Source organism: Pangasianodon hypophthalmus, chromosome 9 (genome assembly GCF_027358585.1).
Source record: "Pangasianodon hypophthalmus isolate fPanHyp1 chromosome 9, fPanHyp1.pri, whole genome shotgun sequence".
Lineage (NCBI taxonomy): Eukaryota > Metazoa > Chordata > Actinopteri > Siluriformes > Pangasiidae > Pangasianodon > Pangasianodon hypophthalmus.
In genome coordinates, this window is record NC_069718.1 from 8743882 (window position 1) to 8760995 (window position 17114).

A 17114-nucleotide genomic window follows, 5' to 3' on the forward strand; every position below is an offset into this window, starting at 1 on the left:
AGTTGCATTTAATTTGTTCCTTTTTTCCTTTCTTATTAAAAAAATAAAGTGCAAAGTCCTCTGTCCTGATGACTTTCTGATGGCGGAAAACTTACTGACACTGGAGACTCCTTCCATAAAAGTGTAATAAACATCTCTTTATGGAACACTTCACCATATCAACAATTGTTCGTTTTTCTTTGTTAAATAACATAATATTTTTTTATGGTTTTTTTAGCCTTAAATAATATAAATTGTCTACTGTACATGTCTCTGTGAATGAGTTATTACTATAGAAACAATAAAACTATTAGAATCAGCACATAATCCAATATTTTTATTTGAATTACAGCTGACACTACTGTCAAAACTTACTATAGAAAATTAAAAACATCCTCTGATCAATCAGATTTGAGATTTCCACAGTGACGAGGTATAAATAAGAATTTATTATACCTGAAAGTTAATTCAGGTTAATTACCACACATATTCTTCACATTTACACTTCTATCCAAAGCGACTTTACAAGTCAAGCCCAAATTCCTCCAAGCCCAGAGCCGAGCAGCTGAGAGTTAAGGGGATTGCTCAAGGGTCCAACGGTGACAGCATGTCCTGGCAATCTTAACTGCTGACCTACCACTTCCTGTTCACAGAGAAACAGATTTCAAATATCTTTTCCTGTAAGCACTTCAGTCCAACATGAGTCTCTGCATTCATCCTTAAAGGAGTATTCCATTATTTTTTCCAAATTTATATCTGTAGTGTATGGGCGATTAATATGGACCATAATTTCAATATGTTTCCCTGCTCTAGGAAATGAACACAAAACCTGTTTACACTAAACTCACTGATGATGAAGGTCTAAGGGAAGTTGTTGAACGCTGTCGATAAATGTTTGCAAAACACACAATTTTTTTTTAAAAATTATGATTTCAGTTAAAGGTGTTCATAAATGAAGCTATAATCTATAAACATAATCCTTTCCGAAAAGAGACTTGTATTTGTATTTGTGGTTATGTGTTAGTAATGTAGTAGCAATGTGTAGCTCAAAGTAAACACGGAAGTTCCCCAGTTTCCACCTCATGGCACATCAATATTGCAAAAAAACCTCTGGGAAAGTGATACTAGTCTTTACGGTATTGCTCCAGTTTTCAAAAATTCCATAAAATCAATTTTGATAAGACTTCCCTCATTGTAAGTTTTGAATTTGCATCATATTATTGCATATTATAACAGATTTATTTACGAAATACAACAACTGCCCTTAGACTCTGATTAGAACTGAGTTTTGAGTTTTGGTTCATGTGTCATGATGATAATTTGTGTTAACTGCACATAAATTATACATATGTTTGGATGGAAATTAAACTGAAAAACAGGTATTCTAGGTTGTTTTGAACTTAAGCTAGGTTATTCTTTAGTGCAATGAGGTACACATTAACTCTATAGCTGCTGATACACATCACTGACTCTGGGTCACTACTGATTTTTAACGTCTCAGTGAAAAAAACTGAACAGAAATGTACTTCCTTAACAAGGTATTTTCATTATGTTCATATTTCATTATGTTATTACGTCTGAAAAACTGCGCTTTGTTTTCTTAGTAAATAAAGTTCATAAATAAGAGCGTTCCATAGAGGCCAAATACAGTTGATGTCACTGGTTAAGATCAGTCAGTCATTAGAAAGTAAAGAAATTATTTAACTTCATCTCAAAAATAGTACAATTTGCCAAACATGAACAATTGAATTGGAAAAATAGAAATAATGGCAACAAGCCAGAGACCACCAGCAGACTGTACAACATGAAAGTTGCTAGAAGTTACTATCTATCTATCTATCTATCTATAACATAAAGAGCACAAACACAGCTCTCTAATCCATGGGAAACAGTAAAATGGTCTTTTCCTCTATCTGGCTGTGGTTACCTTTGGAGAAACCCAATGTTTGTTCAACCACAACGTTAAACGTGGTAGTGCATCCATAATGGTATATGCAGCCCTCTTGTGGAGATCATTAGGTCAGATGATGTCTTGATGCTTTGTTGTACGACGCACAGGCTACATGAGGTTGATGCTGGTGCCAATATTTTCCCTTATTATGCTTATATATTTACACAGTTATATATTTAGTTTTCCTGTCAATCAATTTTAAGAGTGATTTAATGATCACCTGACAGCAGCCTTCCTCCTCCTTCAACCGGAAAGAATCAGCGACATCTTTATCTCTTTTACAATTCAGTTCTGTTCTGCTAAATGGCTCCCTCATTTTGCACTGTTGTTCCTGCTGTTTTCAGGTCATCCTGCAACTCATTTTGAGTGAGTGCTGGCTTCTGTTTTATTCTCTCTTGTCCCTCATTTTGAGCAGAATAGTACTTCAGTGCCAGAATTCAGACTATTTATTTCAGATCTTTTATACGATCAGAGCCATAACCACATACTGAATAATGGGGAAGACCAAACAGAGGCGAAGATGGTGGCAGGGTTTCAAAAAGCCTATTCTGTATATTTTTAAAGTATTTTCACATTTTAAAAATAGTGATGTGGAACATTAATGGAAGCCTGGGATGAACTGAGTTAAACACATAATCACAAACATCATAACAATGTTAGTTTAATAATTTCTACTGACAGAGGAATTAAACCAGAGAAATCTATATTATTGCTCATAAGAAGTATACAGCTGTGGGTATATTATCACAGTATGTTTACTTTTTTTAAAAGAAATCACAAATATTTGCATTTCTAGATATTTGCATATGTTTATTACTAGATGAATCACATAACTAGAGCAAGCAAGTGAACTAACAACTTCATATGAAATGAATAATTAGCTAACGAAAAGCTAGTTAGGATTCAGGTTGGAAATTCAAGCTGAATTTAGTCAGATTTAGATGAATAATTAATGAAAGTGTGAATTCTTTTTTTCTACACTGTCGATTAAAAATATTGCATAAATAGGTGGTGAGCATTTCCTAGCATGCTGGCTAGCTAAATAACTCCTTAATAGCTAATGCTACTATAAAACTCAGTTTACATAATGGGTAATTCAAGTTAATAATTTATACCTCCTTTGATGTGACTGGTTCACTCAAAGGTTGACTCAACGTGGTGGCCATAATTTTATTACTAACTAAGATGACTGAAAATAAAATCATCCATCCAACATCTATGGAGGTTTAGAGGAAGCCTGGAGTTTAGAGGAATTTAGCTCCCATGCCACAGGCACTAGAGTAGCTGATCAAAACCAAGTGTGTGTTGAATTAGTGGTCATGTGACTTGGTGATTTGAGGATAAAGACATGCACGCCTCCTCCAATAAAAATAAGAATCATAGTGTAAAACAGTGGTTGGAAATGTATTCATATACTTTCAAATGTGTTGTGTATTAGTGACCTCTTATCATTTGAAAATTAATAACTACACCTCAAAACAGTCTTGGTAAGCAGACAGTAAAACAAAAAAAAATCAGCAATCCCTACATTACAGGCAGGTTATATTGCAGATTCTACGAGCAAAACATCACTGAATAACTCAAAATGAGCTTCACATCTCTCCTGAGGCCCCCCTCCACTCCTTCACCTCAGCTGCTGCCTGTGTGAAGGGTTTTTTTTTTTTTTTGGAGGGGTGGGAGGCTCTGGATTGAGCGTCACATGGTCTCCTCCAGCAAGCAGACACATGACCCCTGGCACGGCAGAGGATAAAGCCCACTTGAAAGACACCGAAAAGGAGATGGAGGGGTTGGGAAGGGGGGATTGTGGAGCAAACGTCCGGTTTCACAGACACTGAGGAATGCTGTCAGTCGGCACAGGAATGCAGAGGACTCGTTTTCCCCTGAGGACCCAAAACTCTCTTTCTTCCCCCAATTCCTCCATCTCCACATCCAAGATGAAACACACTCCCTCTCGCTGTCTGTCTCACCACCTGGAGAGCTGCACACCTCTACATCAACTGTGTATTGTAGCAAACCAATATGAAGTGCTATATATACCATACTATATAATAAGAGCTGCCTTATTTAGTGTCACCATCCATGTTATTGTCATATCTAATAAATTTGAAATGAAATACTTTCCAGTGGAACTTCACACAGGAGGTAATGGACAGAATGCTCTGCTCTGAATGTTTGAATGATGGCTGATCTGAGTGTGAGTGGTGTGTTAGGCTAGTTTCACCATTTCATACGTGCAGTGTGGTATAGTGTAGTTGTCATATCAGACCATGTTCAGAGATTTCACTAAAAAAGAAGGTAACTGAAGGGATAACATCACAATAAGTACACAAAAATAATCTGCCTGGCAAGAAAAAAAGACAGCAGTTCATTTGAACATGAAAGGATGCACGGTCACTCCTGGCAGCTAATTTCATCTAGATAAACCTGCTGCCTCACAGCTACAGGAATCGCAGTTTTATTCCTGGTTTCTTGGGTTTGTATCTGTGTGTCCTTCCTCCAAAAGTGCATGCAAGTGTATGCTCACCAGGAAGCAAGAATTGGCTATGCTACATTGCCCCTAAGTGTGAATGTATGTGCGCATGTTGCTCAGTGATGGAACAGTGTGCAGAGGGTATTCTTGCTCACTGTTCCCAGGATAGTCTCCGGATCCACCACAATGCTGACCAGGATGAAGTGGTTCCTGCTGATGAATAAATGAACAAATGATGAACCTAATCATGGAAGTGTGAGGCAACAAACAAGAGGCTTCTTGTTTCTGTAAAAAAAAAAAAAAGGTCTGTTAATTATTAAGGTCTGTTAATTAGTAAGTAGTAGTCATACTGGAATTTAGTCACACTGTTGTCTTTCCAAAAAAACAAAAAAAAACTAACTAGCTAACAAGACAACTGATGTTTGCTACAGTACCTCCAAAAATCACACCACATTTTGCTCCACCTTGGTCAAGAAAAGTGGTAGGAAAAACTATGGTGACATGGATCTGTCCAGTTCACCTTCAACCTCAAGCGGATGAATGTGTTTGGGTTTAATAACTGAAATGCAGGTGTATGCTCTGCAGGAAGCATGTAGATTTCCTTCTTGTAAAGTGAGTCACCCTGATGAGTTGATGCTGCATGGTGGTGCAGTGGCTAGTGTTCCTGCCTCACAGCTCCAGGCTTTCCCCAGTTTGATCATGAGCTCAGGTTACTGTCTGTATGGCATGTTCTCCCTGAGGGTGTGTAGGTTTCCTTGCAGTTCTCCAGTTTCCTCCAACCCCCCAAAGAAAATTCCAGTAGGTGGTTTAGTTAAGCTATTGCCCCAAGGAGTGAATGGGTGTGGTGTCCTGGAGCCCCTGGAGCCCCTGGGGCGAGTTCCCAGGATAGACTCTGGATCCACCACAACCATGACCAGGTTAAGCAGCTATTGAAAAAGAATTAATGAATGTAAATAAAGGCTTAAGTTCCTGCTTGAGTTAGCAGCTTAGTTTGGTGCTTGGTAACTTCCTGGGCATTGGTATTACAATGCTCAACATGAAGTTAAATGGTGCAGAAGAATAAGAGGGACAGATTTTGGATTTGTGTATATAGAAACTTGACAACCTGTGATCAGAGCACGGTTCTGTCTAACATTGGTTCTTGGGGAAAAGGTTGTATAGAAAAACCTACAACAGAACTACTTTTCTTTTCAAGTAGAACCTGTTCATATTCATAAAGCCTTTGCAAGAAATGATTCTTTCTGATTGTAAAAGTATTTGAAAAGTTTTCTCTTTTAAGATCAGTGGACAGTTAGAAGCACTGCCATTGTGGGTACCTCAGTAACAGTGGCCTCTGGCAAAGTCGTCCAGAATTTATTTACGGAGAAGTTGTTCCATGCCGTGCAGAGAGCAGCCTTGTCAGCTGATTAAAGGGCCTCATTGTGGAGCAAGAAGCACATGGAACTCGTTGTATAACCATGACTTCTGGTTTGGATGTGGTCTGGTGACTACTACCTCATCACGACATGTATACTGATGCAGGCAGTCACAAATGCACAGTGATAATGCTGACACTCCTGTCAGTCCTGTAAAGAGTCGTGTCAGCAATCTAAGGCCTGTGGTGATGCTTCATTCCTGAAATGATGGCAGCAGGAACAATAAGATCAGATTGTGTAAGGTTGAAGTTTAGGAGATATTCTGTGTACTGGAGTAAAAAGTATTTAGCGTTTTCACTGTGGGTTGGACAGGTCACACACTGTGGAAAGCTGTAAGCCTGACTCAGGACTTGAGATGACTTGGTACATTGTGGCTCTCTAGCCACGGTGGCTAGTTGTTTTCCAAATTTAGTATCCAGTCTGCAATTTTCACTTGACAAATCATCTCAAAAACCAAATGTCACTGGGGTAAATCCACGATTGGGCCCATTTCTTTCCCACTGAAGTTACATTCCCAAATATGTATGTAACAACCTGTGTGCATGTTTCAGATTAATAAAAACTACAGCACTTTAAAAACTGGTTTTGCTAGCCCCAGTCCACCATAAATACACTTTACCTTGAAATATAATGATTAAAATACTCCCAAAGTTATTATTTTTTCATTGATGTGTGAATACATTTAATATCTCTTGCTAGAAACATCCTTTTCTATGAGTCATCCATTAAAGTTATGAAAAATGTACATTTTCACTCACACCACAACAGTCACTCAACCCTGCTACCTGAATACATTCACCCCTGTGAAATATTTGGAATATTCCATAACAAAAAGTCACATGATCAACTGTAAGTTGCATCATCTGAATTTCCTGATGATCATGGGAAGAAGAAAAGTAATGATATTGTGATATTGACTGATGAGGTCAAACTGAAAGTACAGCCCTGTTGCCAAAAATGATCGCTCGAAGGTAAATTATTAACAGGTTTTGAAAAAACGTGTAAAAAACGATATAGTGTTGTTAGTGTTAGTGTAACAACACTAGTGTTAGTGTAGTGGGTTAACACATTTCTGAATGGTTAAATGCATGTTTTCTTAGATGAAAAATTATTTTTAAAAAAGTCTCCTTTTTTCAGAGTTACAAGAGCTAAATGGAAACAATTGTGGAATTATGTTAATCTAAGATTTCAATAACCGCAATTGGGCTAAATTATTTTGCTGTACATACTTCATCATTTCCATAATAACACCTACCATCTTGACAAAATGTTAGCTTGTTAGCTGTGTCTTTTCTGACCTACTATAAGTAGCTACATTTGTGCTAGCTAATCAATTGTAAGGTGAAGACATATATCTAGCAATGAGTGGAAGCATAGACATAACTTAAACTGAGTGAAGAAATGGTAAACTATGGAGTACAAACTCTTTTTTAGGATTAGCAGCACCAAAGTGGCTAGTAAAGCAGCTATCGGTATTAAATGCTAAATCTGACTCGATGGTGAGCGGGTGGACCGGGGTTCATTTTAAGCACTTGTATGACTGTTTTAGAGTTTGATACATTAATGTCACAAACAAAAATTTTAAAAAAGTGCTATGAAAGTTTGTATTTTCTTGTAGCAAAAGGACTTTGTTAGCTTTAGCACTTGGACGAATGCACCAACTATTGTTATAATAACAGAAAATTTACTTTGTTTACTGTATATAAAAAAAAAAAAAATAAAAAAAAAAAAAAGGGGGGGGCGGGGGGCAATGTTATAAGAGAACTAAACATGTAGAAATAAGCATAACCAGTATTCCTGTCTGCTCAGAATCAAATAAACCCATTTGCTACCACAGGAGCATTAGCGAAGCCCTCGCTAAGCTATGTTTCTGTAAACACTAAGATAAGATCCTAGTAATTCCTGTTACTGTGTTGAGTATTTGTTTAATGATGTACATTTTATTTCAGCAGACCCACTGAGAACAAGCCACTGTTGTGTGATCTGGCTCACTTGAATTTCTGCCTACACACACACACACACACACACACACCACCTCTGACATCTCTTTGTCCAGTTAGCGTGCTCACGCAAAGCCGGTGCTTGTAGGCCTGCCCAGAGGATTTTTTTTTTTGTCGGATAAGCTGTTTCCGGTCTGGTGGATTACAATGTCATCTGACACACACACACACACACACACACACACACACTGATGCAGTTCTTTCCACCAATATTTGAATAAGGTGGATCAGAGAGTCAACTTAGTGTTCGTTTTGTGCTTATTTACATTTAATCATGTGGCACTTGAATGGAATTAATAGATAATTGGATAACTATGAGGGGCAAAAAAGCATAATAGTAATAACATAAAATAAAGGTGTGTGTAATTCTGACAATCTACTCAGCAAAATAGTAAAGATTCAAGATGATCATATTTGAAATACTTTGCAAAACAAGTGCATTCTTAACAGAAAGCAATGTGTGTGTGTGTGTGTGTGTGTGTGTGTGTGTGTGTATACACGTGTTTTGTTATGAAGTTATGGCACCATCTGGTGGATGATGGATGAACTGCTGCACATTGAACCCTGAGGAAGACAAAATAAAGCACCTGCATCCTTCACAGGTGTATTACCTGCTAGTTTATAGCACTTTACCCTTATCAAAGTTACACATAAGACACAGAATGCAATAAAGCCTTGTAATAATCTTACTAAGAATAATTCAATGCTCTGTGTTTTGCTATTTCTGCTGAAGTACGAAAAGCTAATGCTAAATCAACACTTCTGCTCTAAGCTATTTGATAAATGATAAATACTGCATATAACATTATGTATTATTATAATATCATTACTGCATATAATATTATTATAACCACAGTGCTGTTGAGTTCTCTGTTCTGATTGGTCAGAAAGTGTTGATTAATTTTCTCTGACCGGTAGCTCCGACAGCAGTTTTAATCATTCTTTACAGTTTCTACTGTAACAACTCACACAGGGACTTGTATGATGGACACATAAACTGTGTGTCTTTTTTGGAATGGTGAAGTTTTCCGTGAAGAGACGTTTATTCCATATCTTTGGAAGGAGTCTCCAGTGTCAATAACGTAAAGCTGTTCCTTTACATTATCCCCTATGGGAAAGTCTTCAGGATGGAGGGCTTTGTGGATTTTTTCTTCATTTTTTTGGTTTTATTAACTTCAAGAGAGGCTGGTGAGGGAACAATGGTGTGAAGTGTCATCCTTCAATTAATAGAAGAGTGGAAATCTTTAGGGTGGTAACAGTAACTCCACATCATAAAGCTGTGTTGTTGGTTAATTTCCTATAACAACAAGCCTCTTTACTTAATGCACACATCAGGAATACTATTCCTCTTTTATCTGTCATGAAATCATAAAGGCAGAGGTTTTAAACCTTCATACTGTTTACTTTTCCAGTCCTTCAGGTGTACATTGCTATTCTGTACAAGCTCACCTATAAATCTGACTTACTGTATCTTTCTGTTACATGATCAGCCTAAAATAAAGACAAAATCAGTTAAGAACATTGTGATTACAAAAGCTTTAGGGATCTAGGACTATGTAAACAACATGACCCAACCCACACAATCAGTTTTTCTGTTTTTGGCATTAAAACAGACAAAGATCTTGTCTTTAACTTAAAAGAGCAATTGTGGGTTGATGGAAAGTGGAGAATAAATCTACCAATCTAAAACTGGGATCTTGTGCAGGAAGCCATTTAGAATATTTAGAGTCAGAATAATGAACAGATTTCGGACATAAATCCACTTTCAACAACTTTTATTTAAAATATTTGCTTCACTTATCCAAGAAAATTTACATCACATCACAATCTCCAAATAGTGTCGCAATCACAGTCGCTCTTTTCCTTTTTTTGTTTACCAAATATTTTATAATATTTAAATCATATACTTATAATATAAAATATTGTAGGCATCATTTGTTTATGCATATAACTAAAAAAATAGCTGGGTTAGGACTTCAGAAAAATTGTTTTAGGAACAGTATCTAGAGCAAATAACAACCGAACAACTGTCAATGCAGGGATATTCCACTGTTGGTCAACTTAACCTCCTAACCACTGCACCTGTAGTGCTCGTGTGATTCCCACAGATGAAAATGGACACATTTCCCTTTCCTGAGAAAAGAACAGAAACTCAAAACTCACTCACAAATCTCACTCACAGCTGTCAAAATTCTATAAAATATAAATGCGACTGTGTATCGCAAACTTACCATTTTCACACTCTGACTATAAAACAGACAAGATCTTACAAAGATTTCCATTTGTAGTTTTATTCAACCTTCAAACACTGGAGCAATACAGTAACAAGTGATTCTGATTACTTTACACATTCCCAAAGTTGGAGGTGTATCCCGGGAACACTAGACGTGAGGCAGGAATACACCCTCGACGGGACAGCAGTGAGTCACAGGGCACAACTCACACTTCATTCACACTTGGGGCAATTTATCTTTAGCCAATCCACCTACCTGCATGATTTTAGGAGCTGGAATGAAAACTGGAGAACCCTGAAGAAAACCACACACACAAGTGGAGAAGGTGGGAAACTCCACACAGACAGTATTCCGAGGAACAATGTCCAAATCCTTGTTCATGAAGATTACACACACACTACAGAAGCAGTGTATAGAGATTAGTATGAGTAGTTATTTACTACTGCTCAAGTACCACATCTCACACTTTAACACTGAGATGCTGAATCACGAACAAACACTTGTGTTATGAATACTTTAAAATTCATACTAATCGGTCGTATTAACACTTCAGCAGTGGAACACTGATATAAATGAGGAAACGGACAGAAAAGGCAGAGACTGTATGAGAGACATCAACAGGAAATGCAGTCTGTATACCTGTTAAGTGCTTGTGGTTTGTCAGGAAGTGCTGTCTCAGTTCACAAGACTGCCTGATGTTTGTGTGAAACTGTTATGATGCACTGTGACACACAACCTTAGTGTAAATGATGACAGTAGTGGATTTCACTGTCACAATCTTTATCTTATCTGATTATACAGTAATGCTGTCACAGACACAATCATGTACACACACACACACACAACAAACCCATAACCCGTTTCTCAGTAAATCAAAGTAAATCAACACAGCAGCAGCAGCAGGGGGGAGATCAGCTGCTCAAGCGTCTCTCCTCTTAATGATCAGTGGACCCACATTGTCTCCGGTCTCCTCGTTGTGTTTGGTGTGAGCGCCATCGCAGTAGGGGAACTGTCAAGAAATCACAAAAACACTGTTACAGAACCAAAGCTCTACTAAACATTATAGTGGCTCTGTTTGCTGCTTGTATATTTGTCACATTAAAGGAAAAAATATATTACAAAATATTCAAACAAAAGTCTGTCTTTTTTAAATAAATGTGTAGATGTTAATAGATGGAAATGCATTTTAACGAATATTTTGAAGACGTTTACAATGAGACAGCTGTCTGATCATACACCATGATGCTGTAACGTCCCTAATGGCAATGCAATGTGAGTAAAATGAAACCCACACTGAACAACCCGAATAACACCTGCTTGCGGTCGTTAACTTGTATTTAAAAAAAAAAAAAACCTCAATATTCATGAACAAGCTGTAAGCTGTCATTTAATTTATGCTAACTTATTTTTAGTCAAAGTTTTAACAAACAGGTGACATTTAAACAAATATTAATAAAGATATGTGTTAACTTTGTTAACATTACTGATGGGTTATTAATGTTGAAGTCACGGTTTGTTAATGTTTACTAACACAGTAAATAATGATTGTTAAGTATCCTTAATGCAAAATGTTAACTATTTAGTTATTACGTGAATTATCTGTCTACTTAGACAGTTAGCTTGCTAAATCTAACTAGTACAACCTACCTAGCTAGTGTAACACAACAAACTTTGTATGGTTTCAGTTTAATAATTATCCTTAGTTATTATTTTAAATGAGGAGCTTTTTAGAAGGGAAGTAAAAGCTACTCAGCTGAAAAATGTGGTACAAATGTTATGTTAAATAAAAAATGTTGACCAAGCCTACATGGCAGCCTCTTTCTATATGACGTTCATATTCCTCATATAAACATCTCAGTACTGTTTCCAGTCCTGACTCCTCCTTCACGCTGTAATACGCACAATGCTTCCCCCCATGCACACCCACCTTCTTGGACCTCCAGCAGCGGCAGTAGACAGCCTTCTTGCTGATGTCCTCGATGTCGAAGCTGTGCACCACCTTGGCGCTGTCCTTGTTGATCTCCAGGTTCACCTTTCCTTTGGAGTCGCTCCGGCTGCTGAAGTACCTGGTGAGCAGGTATGTTCCTACAGCCGCGGCCACTGCAACAGGAACCGCGATGGTCAGGTGATCTGCAAACGTACACACCGGGAGGCCTCTCATATCCATGCAAGAAGCCAAGCATAAACTACCAAAGCTACTATCTATTACATACATATCGTGTTGATATGAAATGTATGAAAAGAGCAGGTCCAGTGTCCAAAGAGAGGGACAGTGTCTGATCATGTAACGACTCAAGGAAAACTCAGTCCAATATAATGTTCATGTACATAGTTCACATGTCTCAGTTTATTGGCTTTAGGCAAAAATATGCAATATTTTTTGTTCACTGTTAATATTTACTGATCTGTGAATAACAAATATACGTCCAGTCTATCAATTGTACACTGAATCACCTACACACACACAAACAGATACAAATTACTTGAAACCATGTTATAATGAGGCCTTCTCCTGATTAAAGCATGAAAGAAGCAAACCTGTATAATAGTACACTATCAACACTAAACACTCCTATGTACAGTTGCCAGCCTTCAAGGAATTGGCTGAGTGCTTTCAGAGTTACAAAAAAACATCTTTGTAGTGTTTTGGGTTTAAATAAAAAAAAAAAAAAGAGCAGACCCTTTATGACTCTGCTTTGACAATCTTATGACTTCAACTATATAAAAACAATCCCAGATATCATTAAAACTCTGATAATAATAAGGGTTTGAATGCAGATAAACAGCTATATGTGTAATGGCAGTTAACAGTTAATGGCAGACAACCTTGTTAAAGCAAACCAGCTTACCCTAACTAACACATACTGAAACAAATCAAACATGACAACTGCTAAACCTTAAATAACCAAACAAAAACAAAAAATTAGCCGAAACTAAATCTATCCTTGTTAAACCAAACACTAAAAAGAAACCTAAAATAACCAAAATTAAACCTAGCACAATTAAACCAAATCCAAAAATAAAACAAACCTAAACTTATTCTAATCTAATCTAACCTAATTAAAACTACAACTATTGTCAATCAACCAAACCCAAACAAAATCAAAACCTGACAAATCCTAAACCAAAACTCTTAACCAAAACTAAACCTAATCTAAATGTAAACTCAAAAAAGGTCAACTTAAACCTATCCAAAAGCTAATGTAATCTAAACATAAAAAGCTAAATCTAAGCCTAATTAAAACTAAACCCCACCCTCTCCACACCTCATCAAACCAAGACCTTATCGAACCTCTCCAAACCGAACCACACTCACCTGCAGGCCCACACAAACTAGCAAATATGTACCGCAAAACATGCCTGTGTCCAGCTGGACTTATAAACACAGCAAAAGTTAATACAACGCCGTAATGGTCAATTTAACACAGGGGACTTTACTGTGGGCTGTATTTATTATGATCATGGGTCATAAGTCTGAATAAATCAGCGGGAGAGCAGGAGTGAAAGCAGCTCAACTTAAATGAGTTTAAAAGGCTGCGTGGAATCTGTGTTTTTCTTCTGCAGTCTGGTAAAATGAATAACTGACTGTTAGGTGCCTACTTCCTGAGTGGGGTTGTTATGGTTTCACGGGTACTCATGGTATATGATCAGACAGATAACTCACCACTGACTTCACCAAAATACTGCTTACAGTGCATTTCCTTAAATTGCCTTCTACCCATATATATATATATATTTTTTTTTTTTCAGTTCCTTACACCACTGCTTCTCTAACACTGCCATGCTAGTTAGATTTTGTTTTCTCTCAGGCACTCTGTCTTTCAGCTTATAACAACAATGTGATAAATACTGACAACATAAGAGATTTTAATGAAGTGAAATTGTCAAACATATCTCTCTAAGAACAAGGAACAATTATTGTGTGGTTGGTTAAAAACTGCCCTTTATTTATTTATTTATTTATTTTTTTACCAATGCTGAAAATTTTAAGTAAAAAAAGATTAAATAGGCCTAAAATGATGTGCAAAATCAAATACTTTACAAACACTGGGCCTTATTTATCAAGCTGGATACAAATAGATTAATTCGTAAATCATTTGTATGAGCACTTACAAAAGAAATTTTTCATGAAAATCCCATAAATTGAAAAAATGTTCATATCCTACTTGTGTGTAAATTTATGCATAAGAAGACTAATCTAATGTAAATCTCAACTGATCAGCTTAAAAACCTAATTTGTGAGGAGTTACTGCACTTTTATGTACGGATTACGCTGTCAAGTTTAAATATCATGTGTATTTTAGTTACACACAGACATTTAATGAAAGTTTTTTTAAACCCAGCATTTACTAAAGAAAGATGAAGTATGAAAAAAGAAACAAAAAGAGCAAGCCAACATAAATCCATAAATTAAGACAAATGTGCCATAAACGCCCTAGTGCACTGTGTGCCAAAGTCGACTTCCTATAACACATTCTTTTCAAACACAGCCTTCGAGGCTACTGGCATAGACGTGAGTCAAAATAACTTCCACTTCTCCCTCTGAGAAAGTCTTTTTGTTCCGTTTACTTGTCATTTTAGCACTGTGAGCTTTGCCTTTTATGGAGTTTTGTGGGCTTCACCAAATGCAAATCAGCTATGCCAATTTACAGACATTTTGCTGGCATTCTTCAACATGCACACACAAGTAGGAAGAAAAGTTTCTGAAACTTTCGTAAATTGGCAGAAAATTTTAGTTCGGTTTGGTTTATGCAAACATTTACACACAGCTTTAATAAAAGATTGATAAATGAGGCCCAGGGTTATTGGGAATGATAACTAGATGGTGATTTGTTTGCATTGGTCTGCTGGAACTACGCATCGTTCTTCTTCAGGGTCTGCTGTATTAGAACTCATTTTTTCTCTGTGGGCAAATGGGATGACTTGGCCTGTTTTTATCCGAATATGCTGCAGTAACAAGTTCCCAAAAAACTAGCAAGTGGGCTACCTGGGGAAAAAAATTGAATACGTCAGCTGTAGAGATTGTTTCGTGTGAAAATCGCAGGAGATCAGCAGCTTCTGAAATACTCAAACGACCACTAACAACCATGTTGCAGTCGCTGAGATCACATTTTCCCTTCATTCTGATGTCTGATGTGAACATTACCTGTAGCTCTTTTCCTGCATCTGCATGATTTTATGCAGTGGTCTGCTGCCACATGATTGGTTGATTGGATTATTGCATGAATGTTTAGGTGTACAGGTGTGTGTGCAAGGAGACTTGTACAAAGATTTTATAAGAATTTTTTTCATTAATATTCACCACCAGCTATTTAAATGGTGCATGAATACCATGAAATATGTTTAGTTGTGAGAAAAGAAAGCAAAAGAGTTACTAAATCTTATTCAAATAGAGATATAAAGAGATGTCAGAGGGGTAAATGAGTATCAGGAAACGTTAGTTAATATCCTAAAGGCTGCTAGCAGACAGGGGAGCATGTTGTTGCCTGAGTACTCTGATACATTATTAAATATTATGGCTGCTTATGAAATACCCTGCTAGTCTGCTGTTTGGCTAACACGCTCTGAGCTGAGACACGGGTACACTAAAGCAAAGGAGGACTCACTTTTAGAGAGTCGCAGTCCAGAGGTGAACGCCGGTTTGCTTAATCCTGAAGCTGTGGCTTGAAGCGACATTTTGTTTTCACAGATTTCTGCACACCGCTTCACTGCAAGGTCGCGCGACTTCCTCCTTCCTGATAGAATGTAAACTCGAGTGCTTGAACGTCACCGCCGAGCTGACCAATCATAATCACATAAAGCTCGAGCTGGCTTACTAGCGTCATCGCCCCGCTATCCAATCAGCTCACAGCTTGGACGCTTTCTGTATTTGAATAGAAGGTATGGGCGGGGCTTACTGCAACTGAGGTGAATTTTCCAGTTTGACTTGACCTGTGTAGTTCTCAGACACTTCAGCTGTAGTAACTTATATTATTTATTATAAATCATAGCGCAGTTAAATTATCAAATCTGAAAGTGTTGATTAATTTTCTTTAACAGCAGCTTTTACAGTAGTTTATCATTAATGCACCCATACATTATTGTTTCTATAGTAACAACAATTCATTCACAGGGACAAAAAATGTTGCTATGGTGGTTATGTTTATTTCTGTAAGGAGTCTCCAGTGTTAGAGCTTTGTAAACAGTCAGTGAGTTTTCCACCACAGTAAAGTCTTCGGGACATGATGTGCTTACTCAGACTGCCTAAAGACTGCACTTGCTCTAAACAGTTTACACTCAAATCCCAGTCACTTTTTAAAGTTAAAACTATAATTAAATAAAAAATGACCCTGATGCTTGTACTCAAGATCATTTCGACAATATATATTTATACCTCTATAGTATACAGCTGTGGACAAGTAATGATTTATCATCTCACTATCCGGTGTCACGCAGGGGTTCCCTCTTCATTCTGGTTCCGCTCAACATTTCCTCATGTCCAACATTTCCTCATGTCCAGGTGTGACAGTGGCAAGGAGCTTTTCCTTGCCACTGTCTCACCTGGAATGTTCATTAGAGATGAATCTATGTATGGATTTCTGTAAAGCTGTTTTGTGACAATGTCCACTGAACAAGCTCCATTTTTGTGTTATTAACCTCAAAAGAGAGGAAAAAAAAAAAGAGGCTGGTGAGTGAAAGACTGTTCATAACTGCAATACTGAAAGTGATAGGAGGAAATAACTTGTCTCGTGGACATTCCACAACATTAAATGTAACCATAAACAGTTTAATAAATAAATAAATAAAAATGCTTGACATTGTTCATTAATAACTTAACTCTTTGGCAAACCACTGTGGCACAAGAGTAATAAAACTCTTTGGGAAGTGCTGTTACAAGAGCACCAGTGTGGATTATTTTCCTATAACAGCACCTCCTGAATTGGTTTATTCCTAATATAACACAAAAGCTCTGACTGTAGTTCATTAGCATTCCTATAGAAAGATCTTAACATAAAAGGATTCAAAAATGTGTGCTATTAGGTTTTTCTGTAAGGCAATTGGAAGGAGTCTCCAGTGTCAGTGCTT

General features: G+C 37.2%; 1 protein-coding gene across 2 annotated transcripts; it reads right to left on the reverse strand.

The window, feature by feature from the left end:
* Positions 1 to 10090: 10090 nt before the first annotated feature.
* On the reverse strand, positions 10091 to 15925 carry zgc:110843 (uncharacterized protein LOC541492 homolog). 2 transcript variants are annotated; one of them, XM_026918710.3, is made up of 3 exons: positions 15656 to 15925; positions 11977 to 12149; positions 10091 to 11058 (listed from the first exon to the last, which is right to left on the reverse strand). In XM_026918710.3, exons 1-3 carry the CDS (start codon positions 15723 to 15725, stop codon positions 10969 to 10971), a joined length of 333 nt encoding a protein of 110 aa, XP_026774511.1. In that variant the 5' UTR covers positions 15726 to 15925; the 3' UTR covers positions 10091 to 10968. The 2 variants fall into 2 exon arrangements, with proteins under 2 accessions (XP_026774511.1, XP_026774509.1); XM_026918708.3 differs by having other exon boundaries at positions 11977 to 12179; positions 15656 to 15829.
* Positions 15926 to 17114: the final 1189 nt, after the last annotated feature.

Excerpts from the sequence above, each read along its gene's own strand:
- zgc:110843 (XM_026918708.3), bottom strand. The coding sequence starts at position 15,725 with ATGTCGCTTCAAGCCACAGCTTCAGGATTAAGCAAACCGGCGTTCACC. Across the intron at positions 12,180-15,655 it reads TGGACTGCGACTCTCTAAAA|ATCACCTGACCATCGCGGTT; the intron begins GTGAGTCCTCCT and ends GTACGTTTGCAG. Across the intron at positions 11,059-11,976 it reads GCTGCTGGAGGTCCAAGAAG|TTCCCCTACTGCGATGGCGC; the intron begins GTGGGTGTGCAT and ends ATTTCTTGACAG.